The sequence below is a fragment of the Apodemus sylvaticus genome, chromosome 1 (genome assembly GCF_947179515.1).
Source record: "Apodemus sylvaticus chromosome 1, mApoSyl1.1, whole genome shotgun sequence".
Lineage (NCBI taxonomy): Eukaryota > Metazoa > Chordata > Mammalia > Rodentia > Muridae > Apodemus > Apodemus sylvaticus.
Window position 1 is genome coordinate 141120900 of NC_067472.1, and position 17335 is coordinate 141138234.

The 17335-nt window shown below is 46.2% G+C and overlaps 1 protein-coding gene across 2 annotated transcripts in view; it reads left to right on the plus strand.

The window, feature by feature from the left end:
* Positions 1-17335, plus strand: part of Lrrc28 (leucine rich repeat containing 28) — a 131673-nt gene that overhangs the window by 99823 nt on the left and 14515 nt on the right. For both annotated transcript variants that reach the window (XM_052160927.1, XM_052160935.1), the window contains 2 exons: positions 14389-14564; positions 16509-16668. In XM_052160927.1, the coding sequence (XP_052016887.1) occupies positions 14389-14564; positions 16509-16668 (336 nt within the window). The remainder of the gene's footprint in view (positions 1-14388; positions 14565-16508; positions 16669-17335) is intronic.

Genomic DNA, 17335 nt, shown 5'->3' on the forward strand with positions numbered 1-17335 from the left:
AATAGGACATGGACACCCAGTTTTATAATATTGGTATTGAGGTATGTGCAGTCTAGCTTACAAATAGACTGTGCTCCATTTCAGTCTGCTGATTTAACACAGAACTTAGGAATCAAGCCATTCATCCTTAGGTCAGTTAGTCTAATTTATGCCTAAAAATGATATTTGTTTGTATAGTATTTAAATGGCAAAACATTCTCAAAATTCTACAGGATGTTGAAGAGGGGTCCCACTTTTCCCCTCTTCTACCTATATAGGAAATCAAAAGCCAGGGCTCTAATTCCCAGTCAGGGTCTAGGCGAGTCCTGCTTTTCGGAAGGGAAAGGAAAGACACAGAGAAGGTCCTGACAGAAAGAAAGGTGTGCATGCCCATGAGGTCGCGCAAGGAAGCGCGTTTAAACAGAAGTTTGGGTAGCCTGCTCGTTTGTTGGATGTGTAGTGACTAATTTCCCTGTTTGCTCCCTGCCGAGCACATACCATGATCAAGTGACGAGCTGCCAGCCCTCGTGGCCCTCTTGCAGCTGGGGCGAGGGAAGTTGTTGTCTGCACTGGCACACAGGCTCTGCACACTTGGGATCCACTCTTGCACATGTTGCTTCCAGGCACCTCGTGGACTCACATAGTAAAGCAACAGCTCTGCTCAGCTCAGCTTAAACACCCAGGAAGGCAGGGTGTGAGCAGTATAGAATGACGCAGCCTTAGGGACCAGTAGAACATGATGTAAAATGTCATCTATAGTGCATGTATATGTATTTATATAGAACATCACCTTAGATATTTTGCTGGTAGTGTTTTACGTATGCTGTATCTACACACACACACACACACACACACACACACACACGCCATGACTCTGGGGGAGATTAGAGAATGGAAAAATATACAAAAAGCATAAAATATCAACAGTTATTCACAGACGTTTCAGGAGTCTCATGAACTTAACTGTATTTATAGAAATGTGAACAAAGTTAGCCCCTCCTCATTGAGCTTATTTGTTGTCCAAATACTCAACACTAATAAGCACCTCAGGATTGTGCTACAAGTTGCCTAGAAAGCTAAAGAATTTAAATGCTTGTTGTGGCATAGCTAACATTAGGAAGAGTAGCTACCCTGAGAGGGGTATATGAACCTACAGGCTGACCGACTCCTGTGTCCTGTCAGTGACACACAGTAAATCCCATTGGCCACACGGGTGGCTAGGAGGGAAGGGCCCTGGAGAGCCAAGGGGAGGCTAGCTGGCTCCCACGGCCCCTTACGGTCACACTCTGCGCCAGCTTCGTGAGTGCTGTCTTCTCTGGGATTGTCTGTCTCTTACTACATCCCTAGTGGTAAAAGTGGTCCAGCATGGGCTACAGCTCTCGAAACCTGGTTGTGTGAGAAAAGGAATCGAACATTTTTACATGGACATTTCCAGCTGTATCTGGGAGCAGTTTCTTTAAGTGACCTAATGGTTTGTTATGCAGGTACTTAAGGTCATAGAATTATTCAACTGAGTTGAACCAGTGGACTAAAGATTTTTTTTAGATATCAGACTAGTTTTAGGGTTTTTTTTCCTAGTCAATAGAAGCTATTAACTGATATATTGTGAATAGACTTACTAAGCTATAATATTTTGGGAAATTATTTATTTTAAATCAACATACAAAGAATTATGTTTCAAGCATAGTTTATTTTTGTTTCTCCTCTTCCTTCTCCCCAAGTTCTCTTTTCCACTCTGACATTACGTGTGTTCCTCGACACCTCTTTCCCTCTCTAGGAGTCTGTATGTGTACAGTATGTACCCCATGTGTACATGCACATGAACATTAAAGCTAGGATCCACGTGTGACAGTGAGTGAGCTATACTTGTCTTTCTGAGTCTGGGGTTCTTAGGTTAATAGAACTTCCAAATCCTCTTCCTTATGAAAGTCTTGTAATTTTCATTGTTCATTTATCTGTTGATTATCTGGTTCCATTTCCTAGCAGTTGTGACTAGAACAGCAGTAAACATGGATGTGCAAGTGTCTCCGTGGTGTCTTTTGGGTGCATACCCAGCAGTGTTATAGCTGAGGCACATGGCAGTTGTATGGTGGCTGCATCTACACGCACACTCACATGAGTCAAGAGTCCTCTTGCTCACACCCTCATTAATATTTGTTGTCATTGGTTTTCTTGATGATAGCCATTCTGATTGGGATGAAATAGAATCCCAAAGAAGTTTTAATTTGCATTTCCCTAATAGCAAGGGATATTAGATACTTTTTAAAGTACTTACTGACTACTTACATGTTTCTTGACTATATATATTTCTTCTTCTTTCTCTTTGAGAATTGTCTGTTCAGCCATTCTGTTTGAGACATGATCTTGCTCCTTATTCACGCTGTTGGCCAGGTTGTCCTTGAGCTCATAGAGATTAGCCTGCTTCTCTCAAGCTTAAAGCCATAGACCACCACACCCAGCTAACTCACTTATTGATTGGCAGTGTTGTGTGTGTATGTAGTGGGAGTTGTTTAATTTTTGCAGTTCCTTATATCTTCTGGATATTAACTCCCTGTTAAGTACAGCTAGCTGTACTCTCTTATTCTGTAAGCTGTGTGTTCTGCTGATAGTTTCCTCTGTTCATAGACCATTTTTATGTAAGGGCTCTCTACACTGAAAACAATATTGAGTATCCAAATTGCACCTCCTTGAGGCAAGCCCATAGCAGCCTAGCTGCATCTAACAAACGTTGACACTTCAGCTATCATCTCTCAAGACAAGGTTTGCATTTTGACTCCAACAGAATAAATTACTTGGTAAGACAAAAATACTAGTGTTTCCCTTAACTATTAGAGAAATATACCAGAACCTAGAGCCTCTTCAATCTAGGTGTTAATGTTTTCAATGCAGTTCAGAATTCTGTAGCATGCAAAAAACTGGAGGAATTTGGCCCATTCCCAAGAATAAAGATGTTTAGAGAACAACCTCAAGTGACCTAAAATGTTGGGATGCAAAAATAAAGATTATGAAATAAGTTTGTAACTTTCATCAGTAAGCAAAGAATGGACTTATCATGAATAAAAGACCAGAAAAAACAGAACTAATGCCCCAAAAAAAAGAAATATAACACGATTTTATAATAAAAAATAAAGTACCTGAGATAAAACTTTAGCTTGCTAGCTTCCTGTCGCAGAATAGGCAAACCAACAGAAAGGAGTGAGCTGGAGGCAGGTGGAGAAGAGGAGGCCCAGCCTTAAGACTGCAGAGCCGATCGAGGCCGGACGGCCCCAGCCCGTGTGAGTCTGCAGGTCGCATCCCAGGAGAGTCAGGAGGTCACACCTCTGCTGCCTGGGCGTCACATCCTCCACAGCTCAGGACCTCTGAGACAGTGTGAACACAGCTCTGGGCCTGGCAGCACGGCCCAGTCAGAGCTGGGAAGGGAACTTTGAAAGCTATTAAAGATAAACAAGGAGACCTTTCTAAGGTACTGATATAAAACCCAGTGTGTAATGTCTGCACGGAGGAGGACAAGTCAGGAGTGTTGCTCTGAGTGCAAGTCCATCCTGGGCTTCGTAAGGAATAAGAAAACAGAGTGAGGCAAAGGAGCACGTCAGAGCTGCGTAGGAACTACCCAGTGAGCAAAGGCTTCCTGGGACAGAAGGAATTCTTTCTAGGTAGCAGTTTCTTCCCTTCCCTAAAATGAAAAGATGTTTTTGCTGCAAGGCAGGGTAAGTCTGTAGCATCCCCATGATGGCAGATGGATGTTGTGGAGATACTTTCTGAAAGATACAAAAATCTGAATGCCTTGGCAAGAGAATTTAAATATTCACTTAAAAAAAATCTCTCAATCCAAACCTCCCACTCCTCGTGTGTGTGTGTGTGTGTGTGTGTGTGTGTGTGTGTGTGTGTGTGTGTCTGTCTGTCTCTCTCTCTCTCTGTGTGTCTGTCTGTGTGTGTGTCTTAGTCAGGGTTTCTATTCCTGCACAAACATCATGACCAAGAAACAAGTTGGGGAGGAAAGGGTTTATTGAGCTTACACTTCCACGTTGCAGTTCATCACTAAAGGAACTCAGGACTGGAACTCAAGCAGGTCAGGAAGCAGGAGCTGATGCAGAGGCCATGGAGGGATGTTTCTTACTGGCTTGCTTCCCCTGGCTTGCTCAGCCTGCTCTCTTATAGAACCCAAGAGCACCAGCCCAAAAGTGGTACCACCCACCAGGGGCCCTCCCCACTTGATCACTAATTGAGAAAATGCCCCACAACTGGATCTCATGGAGGCACTTCCCCAACTGAAGCTCCCTTCTCTGTGATAACTCCAGCCAGTGTCAAGTTGACACACAAAACTAGCCAGTACAATTGACCCCTTGTCAACTTGACACGCAAACACATCACTATTAAGCCTCAACCCTTACTTTCTTATTCATCCCCAAGATCTAAATTACTTTAAAAGTCCCACAGTCTTTACATAGTAAAATTCAATCACCTTAAAATGTCCAATATCTTTAAAATTCAACGTCCTTTAAAAATTCAGTCTCTTAACTGTGGGCTCCACTAAAATACTTTCTTCCTTCAAGAGGGAAACATATCAGGGCACAGTCACAACCAAAAGCAAAACTCAAACTCCAATGATTCAATGTCTGGGATCCAACTCACGATCTTTTCGGTTCCTCCAAGGGCTTGTGTCACTTCTTCAGTCCTGCCCTTTGTAACACACAGCTTGTCTTCTAGGCTCCAGCTGCCTGTACTCCACTGCTGCTGCTGTTCTTGGTGGTCATCTCATGGCACTGGCATCTCCAAAATACTGCTATCTTCCACTGTAATTAGGCTTCACCAATAGCCTCTCATAGGCTCTCTTCATGGTGACAAGCCTCTGCTCCTATGCATGACCCCTTCAAGTCCTGGGCCATCAACTGCAACTGAGACTGCACCTTCACCAATGGCCTTCCGTGGCCTCTCACTGTGCCAAGAGCCTCAGCTGCTCTTCATGACCCCTTCATGCCTTTAAAACCAGTACCACCTGGGTGACTCTTACACAGTACCAAGTCCAGCCACAGCACAAAATACAATTGTGACTATCTCTGGAACACAGCCTCTGTGCTCTCAGAAAACACTTCCCAGAAGATTTCACCTCAGTGATGCTGGTCTCTTCTTAATCACCGCTAATTTCTTAGCTCCAGCTAACCAGCATCAATAGTCCCAGTAACACAAAGGGTTGCTTTAGTGGTTCTGGTATCTTGTTACTCACAGCTGATTCTTCAGCCCCAGCTAACCAAAACCACAGAATCTTCACAATCAAAAAATGGCCACTGTAAGAGTCTTTAATCTTCCCTCTGAAATTTCACAAGCCGGGCCTCCATCTTTTGCACTGTTCTTAACATTTTCTTCCAAGCTCCAAAGAACTTTCCACAGAGCTCTTAATATTCTAATGGCTTTTCTAGCTCAAAGTTCTAAAGTCCTTCCACAGTCCTCCCCAAAACATGGTCAGGTTGTCACAGGAATACCCCACTACGCTGGTACAAATTTGTCTTAGTCAGGGTTTCTATTCCTGCACAAACATCATGACCAAGAAGCAAGTTGGGGAAGAAAGGGTTTATTGAGCTTACACTTCCACGTTGCAGTTCATCACTAAAGCAAGTCAGGACTAGAACTCAAGCAGGTCAGGAAGCAGGAGCTGATGCAGAGGCCATGGAGGGATGTTTCTTACTGGCTTGCTTCCCTTGGCTTGGTCAGCCTGCTCTCTTATAGAACCCAAGAGCACCAGCCCAGGGATGGCACCACCCACAAAGGGCCCTCCCCCTTTGATCACTAATTGAGAAAATGCCCCACAGCTGTATTTCATGGAGGCACTTCCCTAACTGAAGCTCTCTTCTCTGTGTCAAGTTGACACACAAAACCAGCCAGTACAGTGTGTGTCTGGTTTGGGGGGAGGGAGAGTTAGAGGTGGTTACACAGAGTCCATGGCATGCAGACAACTCCGGTGTCAGTCCTTGCCTTCTGCCATACGTGAAGCAAGTTGTCTTTGCCACTGTGGATGCTAGGCTGCTGGCCCCCGGCTCCTGAGTAGCCTCATGTCTCCGCTTCCCATTTGCTGTAGGAGCACTGAGATCACAGACGTGTGCTGCTACTGCACCCAGCCCTCCTACATTAGTTCTGATGGTTTGAACACAGTTTCCCATGGTTGCAAAGCAAGCACTTCATCCATTGAGCCATCTTTCCAGCCCTAACTTTGTTTTTGACATACTGTTAGATAGAATAATGAAAGCAAAAATGGATATGAACTAATTTACTACATTGTGAGGCAAATATGTAGTAAAATTTCAGTGGCAAGGTGACATTGCTATTCATTTAACCTGGCTTAAGCTAAATGATGAGTGACAGCTATGGCAATATTGAATTAAAGGGAGATGCCCAATGATTGCTGTAATCATCTAAACGAGAGGTACCAACATTTACAATTTCAGTAAGTTACTTAGGGATTCAATGTTCATATATTTTTGTAACCTCCTAGACATTTTGTGTAAAATGTTTTAAACTGCATGAGTTCTAAATCAAAACTACCAATGTTTACTAATTGCTGGATAATAATCGGGTTTATTGTGAAGCACTTTGTCTCTCCCATTCCTTCTTATTGAGAATTTGCTTCCTTGGTACTTCCTTTTTTTTCTTGTTTTTGTTTTGGTTCAGTTTGGTTTGGTTTGGTTTTTGAAACAGGGTTTCTCTCTGTGTGAGGGTAGCCCTGGCTGTCTACAAACTCACTCTGTAGACAAGACTGGCCTTAAACTAAGATACCCGCCTGCCTCTGCTTCCTGAGTGCTGGGACTAAGGTGTAGGACACAAGTACCTGCCTCACTTACATTTTGAGATCTATGATGTCCACTTCCCAAGGCAGTGCTTTCCAGGCCCTTCCATGCACCAGGCTCGGGCCAGTTGGGACTGTGCTTAATGCCGTGTTCCTGTGCATTAAATGGCTAAGTTCCCAGCTCATGTTTTTTCCTTCTGTTGACTCCCACAACTCTAATATTACTCTGAAACAGCACTAGCAACAGTTAATAAACAGAAAGCGTGTGGATTAGAACTGCTGGGTATCAGACAGCATGCTCTTGACTCATTAGTGTCACTGCACAAAAGCTTCCCAACAAACCTTGTGAGTTATCCCTGTTTTAGAAATGAAGGAAGTTGTCTAAGAACCTTGGTGGCAGCCACGACATCATCTGCTCTCAGCCTGTGCAGTGGCCGTCCTGCCACCACCTTTGTCTCCCTCTTTGCCTGGGCTCACAGCCATGTGGGCTGGGACTCTTCTGCTGACTGCTCAGAGTCAAGTCCTTTGGAAGCAGCTCAGGGAAGGTAGGCAACAGAATGGCTGACTCAGTCCCTCCATCCTGGCCGCACTCGCTGCAGCTGGCTATTGAGGGTGAATCATAGAAGCCATGAATAGATGGATCTTAAATTTAATTAACTTCTTAATATCTAGTGTTGAAGAGCAGAGGTGTCTGCTAAAAGAATTACCAAAGGAAAACTAAACTTTCTATAAAATCAGTGTGCACTTGTATATTGTGAGCCTCTTCAATATAATCTGTGATTGTCATTACGAGGAACAGTGAGTGCCTTAAAGCCTGGCTTTCAGTGTCCTACCCTTCTGTTGTTAATGGGTTTGGGCCTAATCTGTGCAGAAGCACTCATGATGGGGCTGGGAAGCAGCCGCTGTCACAGCAGCAGTAGTGTGAGGTAGGTTCTTGAATGATGTACTATAATCCCAGCATTCAGGGGCCAACAGGAGATGGGGGGGATTATAAGCTGGAAGCCAACTTTTTAATATGCTTCCTACCCCACATTTTTATGTTATATTTTTGCTCAGGATTCTTATTCTTCAGTGTTTTTCAAGTTTGGAAATATACCCTTCAAGCTACAACTCAGATCAGTCTTCAAGTCTGGGCTATTTTATGCTGTATAAAAAATGGCCCTGTGGTGGGTGGCCATTCATGATATTGAGTCTTTGGGGTGATCCAAGAGGATACAAAGAATACTCTCTGAGAAATCCACAAATGCTATCATACTAAAATACAAAACAAAACATAAAGTTTAGAAATGGGAATATTATCTTACCACATGCATGTATGTGTCAGGGTTCAGTTCCCACAGTCGTGGCGGCTGGCAAGTCCAGGGTCTGTAGGGAAGAGCAGAAGTCAAAAGCAGGATGGAGGCAGAACTGCCCTGACTGTGGTGACGTTGGTCTTTGCTCTTTTGGCCCTCACTAAGCAGGTGAGTCTATTGACATTCCAGAGGGCCATGTGCTTTACTATTATAAATATGGTATATATTAATCTATCTAAAAATACCCTTACAAGAACACCTAGTCCGGTGTTTGATTCAATACCTGGGCACCGTGCCCTTGCCAGGTTGCCACAAAAAATAAGACATTTGCCAAAATTCCACTTGACAGATGGCTGTTATTTTCCTAAGTGTGTTTCCTTACATGCGGCATCCTCTTCCTGTTGGGTGACCACACACAAAACATTGCAGAACTCAGTCCTCTTAACCTAGCTCCTTATCCCAAGAACTGTGGACCCCAGACTTCCCCAACAGTTGCAGGTTTTTCTGTCAGTTCCTTTTTCCCCTCCATACTCCCTAAGTTCTAGAGGGAGTATCTGCTGTCTGCGCTTGTTTCTTCCACACCCCTGAATCAGGTTTGTTTTTGTTTTAAGTTTTTTGGTTCTGTTTTTTGTTTTTTTGATGGCAAAATGCCTGAGTAGAAGTAGCTGAAGGGAGGAGAGGCTTGTTTTGGCTCACGGTTTGAGAATTACAGTCCATCGCTGCAGGGAAGCCACAGCCGCAGGAGCGGCAGGAGCAGCAGGCAGCGGCAGGAGTGGCAGGCAGTGGCAGGAGCAGCAGGTAGCAGGCAGGCAGCGGCAGGAGTGGCAGGCAGTGGCAGGAATGGCAGGAACAGCAGGCAGGAGCGGCAGGCAGCGGCAGGAGTGGCAAGACCGGCAGGCAGTGGGCAGGCAGCGGCAGGAGCGGCAGGCAGCAGGCAGGCAGTGGGCAGGCAGCGGCAGGAGCCGCAGGTAGCAGGCAGGCAGCAGCAGGCAGCGGGCAGGCAGCGGCAGGAGCAGCAGACAGTGGGCAGGCAGCGGGCAGGCAGTGGGCAGGAGCGGCAGGCAGCAGGCAGGCAGTGGGCAGGCAGCGGCAGGAGCCGCAGGTAGCAGGCAGGCAGCAGCAGGCAGCGGGCAGGCAGCGGCAGGAGCAGCAGACAGTGGGCAGGCAGCGGGCAGGCAGTGGGCAGGCAGCGGCAGGAGCAGCAGACAGTGGGCAGGCAGCGGGCAGGCAGCGGCAGGAGCAGCAGACAGTGGGCAGGCAGCAGGCAGGCAGTGGGCAGGCAGCGGCGGGAGTGGCAGGCAGCGGCAGGAGTGGCAGGAGCAGCAGGCAGTGGGCAGGCAGCGGCAGGAGTGGCAGGTAGCAGGCAGGCAGCAGCAGGTAGCGGGCAGGCAGCGGCAGGAGCAGCAGACAGTGGGCAGGCAGCGGGCAGGCAGCGGCAGGAGCAGCAGGCAGCGGGCAGGCAGCGGCAGGAGCAGCAGGCAGTGGGCAGGCAGCGGCAGGAGTGGCAGGCAGCGGGCAGGAACGGCAGGAGCAGCAGGCAGTGGGCAGGCAGCGGCAGGAGTGGCAGGCAGCCGGCAGGAACGGCAGGAGAAACAGGCAGCTGGCAGGAGCGTCAGGCAGCGGGCAGGAGCGGCAGGAAGCAGGGAGGAGTGGATGCTGGTGCTGGGTTCTCGGCTTGCTCTCTCTCCTTCCCATTAAGCCTTCACCAGTGTTCCCACATGTTGGGTCTTCCCACCGCAGCCTGACCTAGGAGGCCCTTATAGACATCCTCAGAGGTCTATCTCTTGAGTGACTTTAGATCCTGTGAAGTTGGCAGTCAGTATCAACTATCACAGCTCTTTTTATAATTAATAGCCTTTTTCCTGGTCATTATCTTAAGAGTTTCCCCCTGTTCATTTGGTTTTTTAATATTTTACTTTCCTGACTCCTTGTTGGACCCGTACAGATACAGTGACCTCTGGCAGGGTGTAGTCACTCGCAGCCTTCTCAGTGTGCATCTTGGAATGAGTTGAAGTGAGGTTTCAGTTTCTAGAATGGCCACCACCTTGTATTCCTACTTCCTGTGAAGGGAAAGGAAAACAACAGATATTCTAATTCAAAAGACAGACAGGAAAACCTGTAAGCAAACTGGGTGGCAGCAGGGGAGGGGGTGACTTTATCTGATAAAATAGATTTTTGGAAATCAAGAATCAATATTATACTACATGTTAAAAGAACCAAATCCCAGGAAAGTTTGGGTGATGTCCAGATAAAACTAGTGTAAAGTTCAGGGTAAATGGTAAGCAACTGAGAGTTGCAAGGAGAGGCTTTAAGAAGGATCCTGCAGGCAGATGTATCAGCTGGCTCTCTTCTGCACGGCAGGGGCATTAGGCCCTGTAAGACTGACAGATGTAGCAGAAAAGTGGAAAAATCCTCAGTTCATTCAAAAGTGTTTGCTGGGGAAGTTAGCATGGTGAAGATGGCACTCCAATTCAGAGCTGAACAGTTACTGCACTTGATAGCACTATAGTTTGTTCTATTTTATAACATGGACAAAAAAGGAAAGAACATCTACATGTGAAATAAAAGAGTAAGGAAGTTTAGGACAACCCTGCTAACAATCGGAAGAGTAGGGTGTTGTGAATGGAAGGGTGTATGCTTGTAACAGCAGGGGAGACAGCTCAGTGGGGATAGGGACCATCTCTAAAAGGAGGAGATGTTCACCTAAGGTGCAAAAAGGATTTGCCAATATGAAAGGGTCTAAGAATTGACTTTTGATTCAGTTGAACAGTAAGCAAAAGTGTGAATGGTTAGGTCACAGAAGAGGAACTGTGAATGACCAGTAAACATCCCCAAAGATTGCTAACTCAATTGTGACTGTACAAGCAAACACCACCCTGCCATCTGTGGACAGTGCAGTTCACAACCTCTGTATTTACAGCTGTGTTTCTGTGACTAGCAGTTTCCTTTTGGGGAATATTATCTTAAGTCATGAAAATTTCTGTACCTAAGGATATGTTGCTTTTATTGTGATGTCATGTAATAGAAGGGAAAACTGAAACAGCTGAGATGAACACAGTAAATTCCAGTCACACTCTGACGATGACATGACTGTCCAGAAGACTTCTCTAGTTGTATCTTGATGGCCCACATGATTATATGAGCGGAACATTGTAGTACTGTGTGCTCTTGTTTGATTAAGGGGGCAGACTAAAAGAAAGGTTCTGTCTCTGCCTCCCCCCCCCCTTCCTTTCTTTCTCATGAGTGTAGAGAGTAAACTAAAAAACACCAAAATAACATTGGGACTAAGAGACTGGAGGTAGGACTTGAAAGTGGGAAGCCTAGAAAAAAATTGTTCGCTTCTTTTCCATGTTTTTTATACTGCTTAACCCATGGAAATAAGTTATGTTATTTCTACCATTTAAATTTACAGTAATACATTGTTTTGAAATAACACTTTAAAAAAAGACTCCTGGCTAAAATACCAAAGTTCATATGATCAGATGAACTAAAGCAGCTCTTCTGAAAAAGAAATCACTAAGTGAAGTTAGTCCCATGTTTCCCTGCTTCTGAAGAGTTTAAAACAGATCAGACCCCCCCCAAATTATCAGCAGTTAGAAAGTATGAATTGTTTGTTTTTACAGTTTGCAGAGAAGGCCCCTGGCTTCTTCCCAGTTCTGCATTCCATTCTGCACCTCCTCTTCCCTGCCTTGTCCGGACCCTCCTAACTCCTTCAGTCCTGTCCCCCTTGTGTCTGCAGTTTTCCTTCCCTCTTTGTGATCAAGTCCCTTCACTGTCCACATCACCACACAGTCTAGAAAGAGACATTCAATAGTCTTCAGCATGCACTAAAACTCCCCTTGACTTCAGCTATCATTCATGGCACACCCTCCAACAACCCAGTCCCTTTCTCCAGCCCCTGGGTGCATGCACAGCTGTGTCTTCAGGCCCTGACCCTGGGGTGCATGCATAGCCGTGTCTTCAGGCCCTGACCCTGGGGTGCATGCATAGCCGTGTCTTCAGGCCCTGACCCTGGGGTGCATGCACAGCCGTGTCTTCAGGCCCTGACCCTGGGTGCATGCACAGCCTTGTTTTCAGGCCCTAATGCCTGCTTATGGCACCTGCTTTTCATTCTGTGTGGCATTTTAGTCTAACCTGGCGAGCTCTCAAATCAACGTGAGCCCCTCAGTAACATTCCGCCTCAAAGTCCTGTGGAAAGATTCATTTGGGCTCTCCTCTGCCTCCCTCTCAGCCCCAAGGATTACAGTGGAACTGTTCCCGAATTGTTTCCCAGTGAGATGAAGGAAGGGGCACTGGAAGAAACTTGTAACGAGCCCCTGGCTTCTGCCTTCTAGTCCTGTACCCGTGTCCTTGTCTTTTCTGGTCAGTCAAAAAATATGATCTTAGTAGTTTTCGTGGTTTGTCTGTTGCTGTGATGACACTTGGACGAAAAGCAACTTTGGGAGAAAAGACTTTATTTGTCTCACACACACACACACACACACACACACACACACACACCCTAACCCCCTAACCCCCTAACCCCCACTCCCCCCCATCCCCTCCCCCATCACATTCTCTCATAAAGGGAAGTCAGAGCAGAAACGGAAACAGAACTGTGGAGGAACGCTGGTTTGCTCACTGCCTCCTGCTCAGCTAGTCCCCCCCCCCACAAGAGTCGTCAGTTAAGACAATCTCTTGCAGACCTGGCCACAGACTAGTCTGATCTGGACTATTCTTTGGTTCTCCACTCAGATGACTCTCTAGGCTGAGTGGAGTTGACAGCCAGAACTCCATAGGTAGTACTTGAAGAACTGCCTCTGTTAAAGCCTTTAGCTGTTGGCGAAGAAAGGGATGCAGGCTTTCAGGTAACTAATGACCTCAGTTGGGGGCATAGTTAGAGAGGCAAAAAGAGCCCCTTGGCCTATTCAGGGGCTAGAAGAAGGGACCCAGGTTGTGGGAGAGTGAGCCATGCACTAAAACCAGACTCAAGCTAGCATCCCTGGCCTATGCATCCCACGTGTTTATGAAAAGACCCACCCAAGTTACTGTTGGGCACTTTTTTTTTTTTTTTGCATTTTACTGTTTTGATGATAACTACTTCTTTTTTAATTTTATTCGATATATTTTTATTTACATTTCAAATGATTTCCCCTTTTCTGGCTCCCCACTCCCCGAAAGTCCCATAAGCCCTTTTCCCTCCCCCTGTTCCCCCATCCACCCCTTCCCACTTCCCTGTTCTGGTATTGCCCTATACTGCTACACTGAGTCTTTCCAGAACCAGGCCACTCCTCTGTTCTTCTTGGACATCATTTGATGTGTGGATTATGTTTTGGGTATTCCAGTTTTCTAGACTAATATCCACTTATTAGTGAGTGCATACCGTGATTGATCTTTTGAGACTGGGTTACCTCACTTAGATATATACACAATGGAGTACTATTCAGCCATTAGAAACAATGAATTCATGAAATTCTTAGACAAATGGGTGGAGCTGGAGAACATCATACTGTTTGGCACTTTAAATGTATGTCTGTAGCCTTAGATTTTTCTACACATGAAAAAAAAATGCTAAAAAATTTTAAAGTAGAATAGTATATCTCAACAGAGTACTAGACTCTCTACTGCTGTGGGGGATGGGGTACATACCATGGCTTATGAGGTCTGAGGACAGCTTCGAATGTCACCTTCCACCTTGTTCGAGATTAAATGAGTCTTTTTCACTGGTTCGCAGCCATGCTGGCTGGACTGCAGTCGTCTGGCAGCTCTCCTGTCCCCATCCCCCATCTTTTGGTAGAGGCACACTCGGATTACAGATGCTTGTGTTTCTGTGTCTGGCTCTTCTGTATAGTCTGGGGACTCAAACTCAGGTGTTGAGGCTTGCTCAGACAGCAAGCGTTTTACCTACTTAGACAGCTCATGGTTCTTTTTTCACTCCTAAAAGGTAAGCCCAGCATGGGATTGGACCCTGTAACCCACACACTTAGGCAGAGTCAGGAGGATCCCTGCAAGTTCAAAGCCAGCCTCATCTATGTACAGTGAGACTCAGTCTTAAGAAAAGGAAATTACTTTGGAATCTTCCAGCAACATAAACATGGTACTAAAATGGGGGAGAGCAGAGCTTGCAGCGTGCTGCACAGATTTGTGCAGGACGACAGCTGCAGAGGTAGCCGTGCTATAAGGGATGCATCTGCACTCCAGGTGCTTCTGTGCCTCTGGCCAGGAGTACATAAAGAGCCCGGGTCAGCATCAGCTCAGTGTGAAAGGAAGCTGGCAGCCCAGCCACATGAAGTGTTCTGTGTGCCTTGTGAAGGCCTTGTAACCTCACAGCTGATGTCCCTGTGCTGTGTCTTTATGCAGCTGTGGCATCCCCATCCAGTTGTCCGAGGTGAGGCTGCTGACCTTCTCATCTGGGCAGCTAACCGTCTTCCTCCCAGCAGAGGTGAAGGCAATAGGCACAGAAAATGATCGTGTCCTGCCTCTGCAAGAACTGACCATGCGGAGTCTCTACCGCACCTACCACAGGCTTTGGAAAGGTAAGTATGTGGTTCTTCTCTGCTGTCACAGTCAGGGAACAAACACATGTCTTTGTTTTATCCTGTCTGTTTTGGTTTTCATCTTTTTTTTTATCATGATGGCATGCACATTTCACACTAAATTTACCACCTTAACCAAGTGTAAAGTTTCTTGGTACTGAATATATTAGTGGTCTTCCTGTCTCAGCCCCCATGAAGCTGGTTAAGTTTAATATTTTCAACACTGGTTCCTTTGGAACCCCACACAAGACACACAGAAGCAGTTATTAAAACGTGGTTTTCATTGCAAAGGACAGCAGTTACCAGAGAAACTATAAATTAGAAAACCTGGTATGGAAGTGTGTGTGGTTGAAGTAAAAGGCAGACAGTGGGGAAAGAGTCACCTGTCTCCTCCAGAAGAGCTGGGCTTGACCTCTGTCTCCCAGGACCCAGCAACTGTAAGGAGAAGAAATCCCAAAAGCCTTTGTCAGCATTAGCAAGCAGGCCAATGCTTCTTTGGGAAGTGTCTAGATTGTATAGGCATTGTCTGGCACATATCAGAAGGAAGCACATTAAGAAAGCACTGGCCGGCCAGAGCTCAGCACTAGAGCATGCACAAGGCCCCGAGACCAATCCCAGTGCCAAAAGAAAGGGCGGGAGAAAAGGAAGCAAGAATGAATAAGCAACCAACTGAACAGAACGGTGTTAATGAACTATTCTATGTTGTAAAAGTTTGTATTTACGTGTTTGTATGTACATGTTTGGGGAGTGGGGTACTCACGCAGGCCAGAAGAAGGCACCACAGTCCCCAACCACTTGACCTGTGCACTCAGATTCATCAAGTGCTTTTAACTACGGAACCACATTTATATGTTTATGCTTTGTCTTTGCATTTGGAGAGGGGCCATGGAGTTCAACTAAAACAGAACCAACTTAACTTTCCAGGAATATCTAGTTAGTCCAAAATTAAGCTGTTTTTACAAATGCCCTCCTTTAGTTCTCTTTTAAAACTGGAGGGGAGTAGCTTCTCCCAGCATTGTGTTGCAGGGATCAAACTCAGATCTCCAGGTTTGGGGTTGAGCACCCTTGCCTGCTAAGCCATGCTGCTGCCCTGTAGGCTGGTGTAGGCTGGTTTGGTTTATCCTTTTTGCTTATACAGAACAGAAATTTATTAGTTATTTACTTATATAGAAATTATATTTTTCTAAGTGGATCACTCATCTGGAAAGTCCTAAAAGACGGTCGGTCTCTGTGTCCTTGCCAAGATCAGCTGGTGAACTTGAGATGTCACCAGTCTGAGCATTCCTCCTTCACTGCATGGCTGACATAAGGGTAAAACTGGTCAAATCTCTGTCGAGATCGCCAGGGTAGCTGCAGTGGCTCGCCCTAGTGTCCTTGCATGGCTCAGACTGGACTGGAAAGACCGTGCCCTCCCTGTGTTCACGAGAACAAACAGGCAAACCTTGGCTTATGCTCCTCTCATCCTCCTTGACTTGCAGCACCCCGTCTGAAACTTTTAGTCCTCGCCTTTTCACATGTAGGCTCTTGTCAGTGTCTAACTGACAGAACGGCTGATGGCTTTGGGAGAACTTAGGGCAGCCGCTGTGGTCTCCAGACCTCACCCTCCTTTAACTCTCTAACTTAGGAAAGCCTGCTCTGCGTTTTTGATCCTTGTTCCTAAAGACTATTTGATCTGATTCTTTCCTTGCCTCTGCCTCAGGACAGCTTCTAGCTGCTCATAAAAGGGTGGATTTTCATTTTCCTTTAGTATCAAAACTATAAAAAACATCTTTCATTTCCTAATAATGTTAGATTTTTATTGAATGTCTATCAGATAACAGAATTTTCAACGTGATGTACTTTTAACTATTTGAACTCATTTGGTAACAAAGAGAAAATTCAAACGTCTAGTTTAAGGAAATAGGATTTTTCACTCATGTGCCTGATTTTTCTCTTCTGTTTCAGATCTGAACTTTTTGTCTCCAATCTCATTACCCAGAAGTCTCCTGGAGCTGCTGCACTGCCCCCTGGGGCACTGTCACCGGTGTAGTGAGCCCATGTTTACCTTTGTCTATCCTAAGCTCTTCCCCTTGAGAGAGACGCCGATGGCAGGCCTGCAGCAGAGGTAACGAAGCCTAAGTGGGTACCAGGGCTTAACGTGGGCCAGCGGCATGGGCGGGGCTTAACGTGGGCCAGCAGTGCAGCATGGCATGAGGGCAGCATGCATGGGAGGAGATGTGGAGTCTGCAGCTTAAGGAAGCTAAATCACCCTGTGGGTTGAAACCCCGTGGAGGGTCAAAGCCTCTTTTACAGGGGTCATCTAAGACCCCCAGAAAACACAGTTTATATCCCAGTTCATAACAAGAGCACAATTACAGGTATGAGGTAGAAATGAAATTATTTTTATGGTGGGGGGGCATCACTACAACAGGAGGAACTGGATTAAAGGGAGCATTAGGAAGGCTGAGAACCACTGGGCTAAATGAAACCTGCTCGTTTTCACTACTGCAAGAGAGCCTGGCTGCCCCCGAGAGTTCAGCTTTGGGGTGTATACGGGGCGTGTCCAGCACACGTGTGCACAGCTGTGTGTGTTGTTTGGAGCGGCTCATTCTGCCTAGTTCCGCCCACGTGCAAGGGGAGGGAGCTTTGTATAAGGAGCTCGTCCCTTGGGTTCACCTGACACAGCGGGAGGTGTGAGCCACACTCTGCCCGTGAGTGTGAGCGCTTGGTTCTGCTCTGTACCCAGCTCTTTCAACAGCATCCCCATACCGCGCTGTGTTTCTTGGCAGAGT